This window comes from Oxyura jamaicensis, chromosome 23, assembly GCF_011077185.1.
Source record: "Oxyura jamaicensis isolate SHBP4307 breed ruddy duck chromosome 23, BPBGC_Ojam_1.0, whole genome shotgun sequence".
Taxonomy (NCBI): domain Eukaryota; kingdom Metazoa; phylum Chordata; class Aves; order Anseriformes; family Anatidae; genus Oxyura; species Oxyura jamaicensis.
In genome coordinates, this window is record NC_048915.1 from 5,345,704 (window position 1) to 5,359,499 (window position 13,796).

The 13,796-nt window shown below is 42.7% G+C and overlaps 1 protein-coding gene across 12 annotated transcripts in view; it reads left to right on the forward strand.

Moving 5' to 3' along the window:
* Window positions 1-13,796, forward strand: part of CSMD2 (CUB and Sushi multiple domains 2) — a 333,924-nt gene that overhangs the window by 189,449 nt on the left and 130,679 nt on the right. For 10 of the 12 annotated variants that reach the window (XM_035345331.1, XM_035345329.1, XM_035345327.1 and 7 more), the window contains 3 exons: window positions 364-467; window positions 4,893-5,005; window positions 13,408-13,590. The exons of 1 other annotated variant lie outside the window; for it this stretch is intronic. In XM_035345331.1, the coding sequence (XP_035201222.1) occupies window positions 364-467; window positions 4,893-5,005; window positions 13,408-13,590 (400 nt within the window). Of the gene's footprint in view, window positions 1-363; window positions 468-4,272; window positions 4,372-4,892; window positions 5,006-13,407; window positions 13,591-13,796 lie in introns of those variants that run through there. One more of the 12 variants, XM_035345336.1, reaches the window with a different exon arrangement.

The window sequence follows — 13,796 nt, forward strand, 5'->3', positions numbered from 1 at the left end:
GCAAACGTGCTGCTTAAGTGCCCATTCAAATGTATCACTGTAATTTCAGGCTTGTAAAAGAAATGGTAGCGATACCTGATGAAAAAAGCATGCTGAAATCCCACCACATTTATCTTTATCAATAAAGTCATCTCAAAAGTCAACAGATTAAGCAGAGGTAAGAGGTAGCTTCAGTAAGTATCATCTGGAAAGAAGTGCTGCAGTGCTATAAAAAGGGAGGGTGGTCACTTTTGGTGCTGTCCTGAAGATAGTAATGCTTGTACAAATTGCTCCTCAGTAGGCCAGCAGGTAAATGAACAAGACAGGAGGCTCTGCTGGCTGCCTCGGCAGTTGATTCATATTAACATGCTCCGTCTTTGCCAGGTTATCAAACTCACCTTTGAAGAATTTGAACTAGAAAGAGGATATGACACTCTGACAGTTGGTGATGGAGGACAAGTTGGAGACCAGAAATCTGTGCTTTACGTGTAAGTAGCATGTCCTTTGTCACCGTGAGAAATCCGCATCTAAATTCTGCCTGATGAGATTTATTTATGGCTTTGATGGAGTCCCAGTCTGCTTGCTGGTTCTGTTTCTTCTCTCATCATGTTCTCTTAGGCTTCAGCTGACAGAGAGGCTTTTTACTACTTCACTTCTGTTTCTTGACTTGCCTTTGTCAGGATCCCTTAGAGGCTGAGACTGTCCAGGGAGCTGAGTGAACAGGATTAAAATTTGGATACTAGAGTATATGCAAACCCCAATTTATATCCCTTAGTTTGCAGATGTGGTGTTTTGTGGAGGTTTCCTCAGTAGATGAGACATTGTAAATGGTCCTACTTTCCTTCCAGGGCTTCACATCTTTGTGTTTCCCATCTATATGTTTTGTTTTGTTTTGTTTTTTCCCAATTATATGCAATTACAAAGTGAAAATTGACCAGTAAAGGGCCAGTGCAGCCATGCTGAAGGATAAGAAGAAATTTCTGATGTTGCCAGTTTTTAAAATAAAGAATTGATACATCTTCAGTGTATTGTTTTTAGATTTGAAGACCAAATTCTTTGTTATAGTGAGGGTAACACAGAGAAATAAAAGCAAAATAGGCTCTGTAGCAACATTTGCCATCCTGCTTGCTCGGTGCTTAATAGCTGGCGAGGGTTTGGGTTTCAGTTGGAAGGAATGTGTCAGTCAGACTAATACCAATCAGCTTGTGGGTTTGTAGATTAAAGGCAAGGGTTTTCCCTGACCTCTATGTTTGCAGTGTGTCAGCATCGATTTCTGGTGCCTGCTGTTTAGGCAGAGTGTTGAGGTTGGTGAGAGCACTTGGCTGCTCTGAGGAAAGCCTCTGCTCTGCGTCAGGACTTCACGGATCTGTCAGGGTGGAGTGTGCATACCGCAGAGAGGTTCCCCCTCGGACTTCCATGTCTCTCTGAATTTTAGTTTTTACATACGCAGTGTGCTCAACTCTGAATTTATAGCATGCTAAGGGTGTCTAATTGTGATAATTGTGTATCACTCAAATATCCACTTTACTGAATAAACAGTGACTGCTATAGCTCTTCTGAAGCATCAAAGCCAAATACTGCATGGCTTTATGGTCATCGCCCTTGTCTGGGATCAGGGCCGACTACTTGTGAAAGTGTGGCTTCTTGTCATATCAGTGTGTGCCTCCAGTGAGTATAGCTGTAAGCCAGTGGTGTTTGTTGAAGTCTTAAATGTCTTGAAGGCACTTGCAAGGGCAGGGAAGCAGGGAAAAGCCACCAGGACTTTCAGAAGGAGTTTTAGAAGTGGTAAACGGGGCAGTTGGAAGGAACTGGGGCTACCAGCACCCAACTTCAGTGTCTTAACTTGAAAGACTCCCTGATTTTCTACATGATTAAAAAAAAAAAAAAAAAGGTGTGACACAAAACTCTCCAAAAGCTACTCTAGCAAAGCTGTTTTACTCTTTCCAATTGATAAAGCATATTTCATACTGTGTTTTTTAATTTCTCCTTTTCAGTTGTTTTAACACATGAATCGGCCTCCCACTCTGTTTTCACTTGTATTTTTTTGCTTGTCTTTGCAAAAATCTCTGATGCTGAGTTTCATCTTACTGTACTTCTCAGGACACCAACAGCAGTGATACTTAAGTCAGAAACTCTAACCTGCAATATATATAAATGTAAGGTCTGATTATTGTGAAAGTGTTTGTAATTAAAGTGTCACAGAACATTTCACAGCTGATTGGTCCAAATGTGCAAATTACAGCCAAGGGAATAGTTTGTAATAACTTGCTGAAATGATTTCTCACTCCCTTCCTTTTTTGTTTGCCTGAGGCCTGTGAAGATTTTCATAGATTTTGTTTTAATCATTCCACGTTTTCTCACTCTGTATTAGGGGCTCAACACCTTGCTAATGCAAATATGGAATATCTCTGCCTGCCTGCACAAGGTGTGTGGTATCTTCTCCCAGCTGCAGGGGATCTCTTTCCATTAAATTGCTGAAGCTAATCCTTACACAATTTGTTCATTTTTCTTTTTAATCTGGGAGGATAATTTCGAAACCAACGAAATGTGAAAGAGGTGTGAGGACCACAGAAATATTCCATTAGTAATGAATGTGGTTGAAAATCCATGGATGATTTCTTTTAGCATTTGCTATTCTCTTAACCTAGGGTCAGCTAAATTCACGCACTAGGTGTACCCACTGGATACAAGCTGTAGCTTTTTTGGAGGAATCAGCATGTAGAAATCTAATCCTGTTGAAGATAAGAGTTCCAATTTTCTTGCTACTCTTCATTTATTCTTGGCTATTCAAGAAGAACTCAGTCCTGCAGACTTTGAAATCAAGAAATAAATTTGAATCAACTTTCATAGCACCAGACGTTATCCCAAACTGAGATATAAAGGACCATTTGTTTCCAGTCTCACTCTCATCCCTGTAAAACGCATCTCAGAGAACATAACAGATTGGTAAGCTGAGCTTTCTGACTTGCAGGGAGGATTTTATTCCCTAAAGTAACAAGCATCCAGATAAATCATTCAGCTTGTTAAAGTAGAATGCGAAAGCATGCAAAAACCTTTGAAACACCTTTTCTGAAGGTTTTTCTCTTGGTATGTTTCTTGTTCTTGTCTGCTGTTTAAATAACTTGAGAAAGATCAACAATAACACTTCTGAATCTTTTCCAGTCCCCATCAAACTCTCTGGAAGCAAAACAGTTATTGAGAAAAGATTACTTCCTAATTTACCAGCACTGTAGGATCAGTAAAATTTCTGATGTAGGTCAAAGAAATAACTGAGCAAAGGTGGGGGCAGAACTAGGAGAGCTTTGATGGGCTTGGGAGACATGGATTCAGTTTCAGGGGAAAACACGCTCCAGATCCCATGGCCAGAGCCTGAATGGTGACCAGTTTTGGGTGTTAGAGTAGTCCCTAGTGCGCGTGTGACTAGTAAGACAAATTTGGGGATTTGGAGGAGATTTATTGGTATGGCATGATTGGTCCCGGTTATGATGATACCTGTAAGGCTATTTGAAAGGATCTGGCACTCAGCGGGTAGCCAGCTTTAAGAGTGTTAGGCAAATAGAATAAGTAGCACAACCCTTTAAGCAGTCATTTTGCTTCACTCTAAACAAACTGTAATTGGCAGATCAGGCATCCTGTCTCCGATTACCCAGGAAAGTGGGAATTGTAATAATTGTGCCTGGAGGTTGCAAGTTACATTTGTTCACAGGATGCTATCAACACACAGCTGCCGGGATGTTCCCTTGCAGTACTGGTTTGCAGTAAATCTTCCTTGAGAGCTTGGGGTTCCGTTTTATCAAGAAGTCTTTCAGGTGTTGTACTTGAGCATGATGCCAGGCAGAAGCCATGTCTATGCATATCCATGTGCTTAAACGTCAGGAAACACTACATGAAAAAAAAAATCTCTCCACTTGCAGTAGTTAAGCTTAGGGTAATTTATACATTTATCACAGATGATACCGTAGCAGAAATAGTATAATAGCATTAAACATTGCCACTGAGACAGACAACATAACACTCGTACACCTCTAGTAATGAGCCCTTCCCACGCACCAGTGCTCTGTTTGCAGAAGCAGAGGGAAGGGAAGGAGCTGTGCTCGGAGCGGGCATTTGTGCCTCTAAGTGCCTACAACTGGTGCCTGTGTGGGTGGGGATAAAACTCGGAAGCTGTGTTGAACCACAGCGAGGTGATTAATCCCAAAGGCTGAATGAGCCACACATGCCTCATTAGTACAGATAGATTGGTGACATTTTTCTTAATCTCCTCAGCTTTCCTAGGAGTAGCTTTGTAGGCTAGGCAATGCCCTGAGCGTCCCTTACTGCCTGGATTAGTTGGTGTTTTTCAAGGGCTCCAAGGACATTCCACAGATTTGAGGTTCATGCCTTGTCTTCAATGTGTTGCTTTTTTTGTTGTTTTTTGAGGTCATTGTGGAAACTTCTCTGTTAGGAAATAAGCATAGAGAAAGTGTTGAAAGTAAATTTTATAATAACTGAAAAAAAAATCACTTAAAGAAGTTAAGAGGATATGGTCACCAGTATGGTTTCTGGGAATTTGTTTGCTTATGTTTTGCTTCAGTGAGAAAGGAAATACTAGTACTGATGCTGGATAAATTTATTGTAACGATGGTACTAAACTGTAATTATTTATAGTGGTGGTGATAATAACTTTCAGGCCCTCAGCTGTGATAAGACTCATTGTTTTAGGTAGTAATCAGAAATATATATTGAGAGGCTCGTCTGTCTTGAAAATCTGTCTGGATTTTGGACAATGTTTTGTTTTGGGGTTGGTCTTAATCACGGTGTCATTGTTCTGTCTGTTTTTACTCTAACAGAGGTATAAGTTGCCTATATTTTGGTGGAATACTAAGTTTTGGGAGGCATATAAGCTATTTACATGCTTTTATTTATTTTTCCAGCTTGACCGGCACCACAGTCCCTGATCTTATCGTCAGCACACAGCACCAGATGTGGCTCCTCTTCCAGACGGACAGTGTCAGTAACTTGCTGGGATTCAAAGCAACATATGAAGGTAATCCAAGTGTCTCTTTAGGAATTTACCTCTTTTTAAAAAGATCAGAGATGAGATGAGATGGGCCTAGTTGCTTGCGAGAAAGGAGCTTCTCAGAATACTGAAGCTCTGCAAACGTTTCCTTAAAATTGAAGCTTTGCTTCAATAAGAACAGCTTTTGTGATTTCTTTTCTGTGAAAGCAGACTGGATGGTTAATGTTTCATTGCTGTTTCATCTGCTTTGTTGGAAAAAGAGTTGGTGAGTTTCAGCAAAGTGATGGCATCTGCAACAGACTGTGCAAGAAAATGAGATCAAGTCATCAAAGGTTCGTTCCAGTAGATCAGTGGTATGAACTGCTTCAAACTTTGACTAATCTGGAGTATTACAAATAAAACAAGAGTTCATTTTGGGATTTTTCAAAAGAAACCCTTGAAATGCATTAGGATGGGAATGCTGAACTCTGCCATGAACTTCTGTCCTCGCTGTTCTCATATGTATTGGCAAAGTTAGATAAAGTGATGGGAAAGTGTTACTTACTTCTAACTCATTTAAGGGACTGGTGAGTCTAGCTGAAATGTATTTTAGATCCCTGTTTTGAGATGTTTCTAGGTTTTCCAGAAATCCCTATCTTGTGTGGTGTTCCCACTCAGTGTGAGCACATCGGGTTGTTAGCTTCCTCTGCAGGCACCGGGCTGAAGAATTGGCTGCCCGTCTGCTGACGGATAGCCACACACCTGCAGGGGGGAGCTTGTTTCCTCCAGCACAGGCACGCTTGGAACAGTTCCACTCACATCATCATCCTTTTGCTTTCGTTGTCAACTTCAATCTCTTTTCAAAGCATTTTCAGTTTTGTCTAAAACCTGCTGATAGCAGGAACGGCTTACTCTTTCAGCTCCGATGCCTAAAACTAGGCACACAAATCTTTATCTAGACACAGGGGCTGGTTGTGGAAGGTCTGAGGAACAGCAGCTCCCACTGACAGCATTTAAATCAAAACTGTTTCTATCAAGGGCCCTAAATGCACAATAGAGTTCATTCATATTTAAAATGTTTCCCTGGAACTTACTGTGTTTCAGGGAAGTGTTATATTGTGTTCTGGCCAGGACCTGACCATGGCAGTGCTGCTGATTGACACTAAAGGAACAACAGTTAGGAGCCTGAAGGGACTTGACCTACTAGAAAACCTAGTTGGACCAAACGCCAGCGTGTCCAGGCAGGCTGAGCAGTACCTTGCAGGGGGATTAGGTCACGATGCTAGAGTAGTTAGAGCGTTGCAAGGCCAGGTCAGCAGGAAAGTCATTGGAGGCGTAGATAAAAAGAAATGGAAATGGAAGAAGAAAAGGGAAATCCAGGGTGATTGTCCTGGGAGTATCTTAATGGTGCTATTAGTCCCTGTGACTGCACGAGCCTGGAAACATGCTTTTTGCTGTAGCTGTGAGGCCTGTCTCCTGCCGTGTTTGTCAGCAGTTGATTGTTGGCTGCCTGGCAGGGCAGACTGTTGCACCCCTGCCTGCCAGCTGTGGATGGGTGAAAACAATCTCCAGCTCCACTATGAGATCCTGTCCAGTTTGTTAATCTCATCCAACGGGCAATGTGGACATTATTCTTCTAATTTCTTGATAAATCTTGTATTATCACAGCACATAAAGTTGCAAAACATACAATATACTCAGTCTACTTAAACTGAGTCTATAATAGACTCAGTTTATGCTGTTTGGAGCTTTGGATCTGTAAGGAAGTTGACTTTTTCCTCTTCTGGGTTGCTTTGATGTTACGGGAGCTTCATCTCTAGCCAGGCTGAGCCCCGCTTAGTCCCTGTGACCTCAGCAGTTGCATTGAGGATCGCTGTTGTCATTTATGCTTTGGAATCCTCTTTTATGGAGCTTCCAATGGCAAATGTGCTTCTCCCTTCCCTACTCATCAGCTTTATCTGCACAGCTGCTGCCTGGTTTTGCTGTAGTGGTGTATGTCCAGAACTGTCTAGAGGGGGGGGGGCGCCCCGCCCAAGGAGGGTTCTGGCCCTGTTGTGTCCTGGTGAGCCCTAAAGGAGAGGCACCTGTCCCTGGTGAGTGTTGGTCCTTTAACCAACAGATCTGAGCAACAGGCAGAGAGCAGCCTCTTTTCTCTTTTCCTGAGCATCTTCACAGTTCTTATACAGCAGCTTTTTGACCTTGGAAGATGGATTTGTGTGTGAACAAAGAAGTACAGTCCTGTGCATAAGGCCCATGCTGGCCCTATCCTGAGGTTATGTTGAATTCAAATCAGCCTGGTCCATAAAATTCTTTCATTTTTGCAAATCCTTTGACTTGCAAAGCAAGAGCTGTTTAAGTAAGAGGCAATTAGTACTTACCAAATACATTATGAAATTATACCTAACTTACTAACAAGTTTCAGTATCAGTTTTATTGCCACACTTCTTCCTAACTGCAAGAGGAAAATTACAGCTAATGGAGTTATATAAAGTCAAGACCAAAAATCTGCTTAACAGAAGAACGGGGTATTGTTTATAGAGTACGTTTAAATAGCTATACATCCTAAAACATGTAAGTTTTAGTGTACCTTTTAAGTGTAATGCAATCATAAAGCTTGTTGCTAGTGCTGAAATGGTTACACCTATGAGACTTACTGACGCACAGATTTAAGGACCTGTTGGAAGGAATGTGCACAGGAGAACAATATGCCATCAAATTTTTAGTGTAGAGTTCCTGGGAAGGGGGAACCAACCTAGTCATTTTGCTGCAGTTGTGGGTAAAGAGAGAACATATTTGCACCAGGAAGAGGATACAAAGCATACGGTTTGTGGGTTCAGGTTTTTCCATGTCTGCACTGCAAGACTGGAAGTTTTTGGAGCAAGTGTTCAGCTGGTGCCAATTGGTGTGACAGCATTGATTTTCAATTAAGCTGTGTCAGTCTTTACCAGCTGAAGATCTGGCTCATTAATGTTCATGAAGATTACTTCTAAATCTTCTATGTCTCAACTGCAGCCCCGTTTATCCTTTTAAACAGACATTCCCTCATAATAGTGAGCAATGTTTTTGGACTTCCAATGCTTGTCAGAAGAAATCTGTACTAAGCTCCACTTCGTTGGAAAAGTCTTTTCTTTTTCACGACTATAGCGAGCTGATTGATGCTGCAATTTAGTGCTTGACTTGTGAGAAGGCTTACAGCCTCCTGGGGCCCTGGGTCTTCTCCCTCTTCTTTAATCTCAGACAACCTCTTCTGAGAATACCTTCCGTTAGGGCAGGCTGCTGTTTCCGAAGCCATCATAATGGTTCTCTGAAAGTCCCCAGGTCAACCCCTCACAGTGGTTGTCCATAAGTAATTACTTCTGATAATGTTTTCAAAGGTTCTTGAGAAATTTAGGGTTCATTTAACAGGATTCAGACTCCTATATTGATTAGGTACTTCTGAAAATCTCAGCTGTAATCCTTCTGCAGTTGTATTCCCAAATGGACTGAAAATATTTGGTTTTGCTCACAGGGGAGATGTGAGGAAAAATGTGTTTGTCACTGATGAGCTTGAGGTTATTACAAGCAATAGCATAAAATAAAATCAATAATATAAAGTTCTGTGGTAAGAGAAGTAATAAAACATGAAAAAGCAAAACAAAAACAGATTTTAATCTTATATTTAACTTTTTATATAGTTTTATATAGTTTTAATATACAGTAACAATAATTTCAAATTAAGACCACATTTACAGGCACACAAAGACACTAATAGAGTTTGGATTTCTGCTGGAATTGGGTTAGCCTGGGTAGAGCTGACTAAGGTCTATGTTCTGAACAACCAGCGTGCTGCAGGCAGGGGATGATTAAACAATATTTAGTGTTGAGATGCTGACTAAGTGTTTGGCTCTGGAGAGCTTAGCTTTGGAGCTCAGACTTCACTCCATGCTACTAAGAGGCTTAGAAGCTCTGCTGAGCTGAAGTCTGAAGATTTCCGCTGCCGACCTTCCTGGTTTTAATCAGATCGGTACCGCCCGGGGCGTTCGGCCAGATGAACTCGCTGGGTTTCCACGTTTATCTGCGTGCATTATATGTAAATACAGAACTCTGGACAGATGCCAGCAGATAAGCTGCACATAAAAGTGTTCATACACATGCATGTGTGTCAGATCAAGAGCAAACGATAACCTCTCCATTTGCCTCATCCTGGAAGACCTAGGGGAAAGTGCACATCTCTGAGACTGGTTCTGCCGCCTCTGTTAGGCTTTGAAGCTTGGGCTGTGCTCCCTGGCTCACAGCACAGTCCCTTCCTGCTGAAATGCTCTCGGGTCACAGCAGGAAGCCCAGATAACCAATCCACTCCTCTTCTTTCTGCTGTTCTGAAAGAAAATTTTGCTGTTCTGTGGAAAAAATATGAATGTTCCTCTGCCAGCCCTATGGCAATGCCTCATTTGCTCATCCCATTGCTATTTGAGCCATCAGGTCTCTAACATGAACACACGTAGACATTCAGCTATCCTGGTGGCAGGAGGTGCAGAGCCTTGGGCAGATAATGCTGCCCCTGTGCTTGTGAGCACCGAGGCCTCCTTCCTTCTTTCCTTCCTTCCTGCTTAGTAGTGCCTGCAGGTATTTTTCATTGATCATGTGTTTTTTTCTTAGGTTCTACGTTCCCTGACATCCACTCCCCAATAGTCTTGGTGTTGAAGTCTGTCAGTAAATGCGGTGTTTGTTTCCTGCTCTGCTTTTCCATGAAATGTATTGACTCATGTCATCAAACACTCCTGCTGCAGTACTGCTGAGCCAACAGACACGAAGGCTTTTAGCTTACGGTGTGTTGACCTGAACTGTTCTCCAGGCACCTTACTTGTACGCACGTCTCATCTAAACCTGAGTGGGACAGATTTGACATCATGCCCCAGGGCTTTAATGAGCCTGGCAGATTCAGTTCCTGTATTCGCCCTTCAACAGTGGCTTAGATGGGAGGGACGTGGCAAAAAAAAGGGGCTTTCTTCTTGCTTTATCCCTTCCTCTTCATCTCGTTTACTCATTGCTGGAATCTACTAGAAAAACTAGACAATAGGAACTCCCTTGTTGTGGCTCATTAAGGATACATACCAAACACTATTAACTTTAATTAGTTCAAGCAAAGATAATATATGTGTGAAATTGCGTGTGTAAGGGTAAGTGTATTCTTAAGGGTCTTTCTGACTAGAGCTAATATCTGTGTGGTTTCTTCAGGTATGGCTTCTAAGTGCTCACAAATCCCACATGTTACGGATATATTTTCCGGAGAGTGGGATTTTGCTCGTTCGGTGTTTGCTTGCAGCTCTGAAATCCTCAGTTTCCTGCAGAGCTGAGTCAGGAAGGAACAGAAGTCTCGTGTAGCCCCAGGAAAACAGTAGCCTAAATTTTGGGTGCCAGCAGTGTTTCTGTGCAGCTCTGTAAAGCAGCAGAGACGGTGAGCGTTTGCTCTCCCCAAAGCAGGTCTGTGCCCACGCAGTCCAAGGGACTTGCTCTTCCTTGGTGCTCTGGAAGTGGAGGCTGCCTCCTATGCACTCAGCACAGGGACCCAATTTCCCCACCCACCACCAGGAGACAAACAGCACAAATAGCTGGTGACAAATCTCTGGCGAAATGTTTTCTGTTAGAAAATACTGTTTTGTCAAAAACTTACCTGCGTGATATAATATTTGAAGGAGAAGTTTTGAAAGATTCATTTCGACTTGTTTCATTTAAATAATGTCAAAACACTTGATTTTGATGTTCTTGTTTAGTTTTGACTATTATTATTCTAATGTGGAAGAGATTTTACTTAAACATTCTCCAGGTGAAATGTTTCAATCTTATTGAAGTAACATGTTTTGATATTTCTGAATCACTCATTTTTGGTATTTCTGCTCTGCTAAATATCTCATGAATTTTAATATGTATCAAAAGACGTGGAGGAACCAGAGGATTTTCTCAGGACAAAAATTCCATTTTATGACCTCTCTAAAGTAACAAGATGTGTTAGCTTTGTTTGAATGCTGCTAACAATTAGATCACATGCATGGTGGAAAACGTGACCTCTAACTCCTCGTTTCTCTCTTGTTCTTAAGCCTGTGATTTCACACTCTAGAGAGTGTTCCACTTGGGTTCACGCAGTGTGACAGAAAAGGACTGCACAAGCTCGAAAGTGGGGGGGAGCCCTAGGAGGGAGGAGAGCATTCAATCAGTACCTCGAGAGCATCTGTGTTACCTTTATTCTTTTTCAGCAGAGGATCGAAAGAGAGTTATTTATTTTCTTTGCTTGGCTGCGTTTTTTCTGAGTGCCTGGTAGCCCGAGCATGTCCTGATTTTATAAAGGCAAAGAATATGCTGAACACTCGTGGCTCGTGCTGCCTTCTGCAGTAGCTGGAGCTGCTTGGCACATTTGTCGGTGGGGTTCCCGTGCCACTTCCAGAGCTGCAGATATGTGCACAGCGAAGGTGTTCGGGTCTGCAGTGAAATCTTAGCCCTGGGGAACCCTAATGGCCAAACTGCCCTTTGGGGCGTGAGGAGGACAGGGTTCTCCCTCTCTGGAGCCAGGTGTAGGCAGACAGGGCTGTCACGGCTGTTTTTAAAGAGCTTTGTTGCTTCTCAGTGGAAGTCTCTGCACATGGAGGGGCATTTGTCTCAGTAGCCCAAGAAATGCTTCCCTTCTGCTCCCACAGTGCAGTACAAAGAAGACTTGAAGCTGGTTGCTCGCCCCAGCCCTTAACACTGAGAGCATTGTTTTAAGAGATGGCTGGAGTGATGTTTGTTAGTGTCCATCGCGCTTTGAGCAAATAGCAGCAACCAGAGTGGTGTCAGGACGCGTAACTTGAAAGGTTTTTCCCAGGTATATAGCACATATATACAGCATATATATATTCCCAGGTACATAACATATATATATGCCCCCTTCCCAGCATCTCAGAGCCCCCAGCGTCACAGGCTTCAGAACAGGCAGCAGCTGGACGAAAGGCACCCTGCAGGACAGCTTGTCATGAGGAAGACTTGCTAATATCATGTTTCAAGGTGTGAGAAAGAATGACATGACAAAAACTAATTTTTAAGGGCTGTTGGCTTCTAGCAGGAGAAGTTATCAGCTCCCTGTGTCTCTGTCAGGTCACAACAATGCGTGTTTAAAATATGCATCCCACCCTTTGATCTTGTTACTGTTTCTTGAGTCTTCAAGCTCAGTTTTCTTTCTGTGATTTACACTGTCTCTTTTTTTGTAGAGCAATGTAAGTTCAGTTCTTCTTTGTGATATGAACTGTTTTGTTTTTGTCCCTCGTACACAAGTAAAAATTTTCAACATATGGATTTTAAAAGCCTGCAGGAAGAGGCATAAATCCTGGCAAACTGTTTTCACTGACAGGCAAAAAAAAAAAAAAAAAAAGAAACATATTTCATGAAAACTTTTCTATTAATATTAATTTATGTTAAATTATTTTGGGAATGCTTCATTACCTAGCAGTGACTTTTTAGTTCAAGATGCAGAGAGCAGTAGCAGAAGCTAGGTGCCTTTTCGTGACTTCTATTCATAATACACCTGTATCTAAGTTGCCTGAAGTCAGCATAATAATGAGGTGGCGCTTGTTATTCAAACCAAATTGGAATATTAGATGGAGTAATGCAAATCTCGGATTATACGATTTTCTTCTGTAAAGAAAATGTCACAAAAGAAGTTTCCAATTTGGTGTAAGAAATTGAAATTGGGGAGAAAAGACAGCAAAGCTGATCACAGATGATGGGGATAAAAAACTAGAGAAGGCTGGAAGATGAGATGAATGTGAAGCAGATGAATACTGTGGGAGCACTAAGAAGGCTGTAAAGGAATGAAGTTTTGTAGCTAGTACTGATACAGTGCAGGGGACCCTTTTGAAATGAAATTGTATGGAGCAGCAGATAACAGAAAATTGTGTCTGCGATTTACTTGAAGTCAAAATACATGCACAGCAAGAGATTAACTGCGTGTTTTCACGCAAGAAGGTGTCAGCTGTCGCCTTCAGGACCACATGTGGAAAAGAAAACAGGGTAGTAAGGGAGGGAGAGAGCAAACACAGCAATCTAGCAAACACACTGTACTGACATCCTCATGGCTGGAGGAATCCGAGGTATGCTCGCACTAAGTGACACGATGGTGTGTCTGTTTTAAACCACATCCCTGAAGCAAATGCAGAACAGGATCTCCTTGGATATCCCTCTTTTTCATTAGGCTATGATTACCTCAAGGATGTGGGAGCAGCTGGGAGAGGCTGTTAGGAGGGAAGGCCTTCCAGAGTCACAGCACTGAAATTTGTGTTATGTCGGGTCCCAACTCACCCGGCACCGCTGCTGCCCTGCGTGCTGAGGGGGCACAGGCACTCTCCTGGGGCCACGATGGCTCTGTCAGAGCTGCAGGTTGACGGCACCGCGCCAGCCCCATGTCAGAGCCTGCCCCCAGCAATATTTATTTTACTTTCTTTCAGAGATCGACCAAGGGAGCTGTGGTGATCCTGGGATCCCGGCCTACGGCAGAAGAGAAGGATCCATGTTCCGACACGGGGACAGTTTGAAGTTTGAGTGCCAGCCTGCCTTTGAGTTGAAGGGACAGAAAACAATTACCTGCCAAAAGAGTAGCCAGTGGTCTGCTCAGAAACCAGTCTGTGTTTGTAAGTCAGTGAGGAGATGGCTCTAAAATATTTTCCCTGTGTGCTGAGGTGGTCACGTAGCATGGTTGTGTGCTGTGCTCAGATAGCTGAAGCCGTGGGGAGTGTTTGGTTTGGTTCTCAGCAGGAAAGGGGGTACGAGGGGGACAGCATCCAGATCCAGATGTGGCCCCGTGCTGGTGCCGCATGCTCTCTGCTCTGCCCATCTG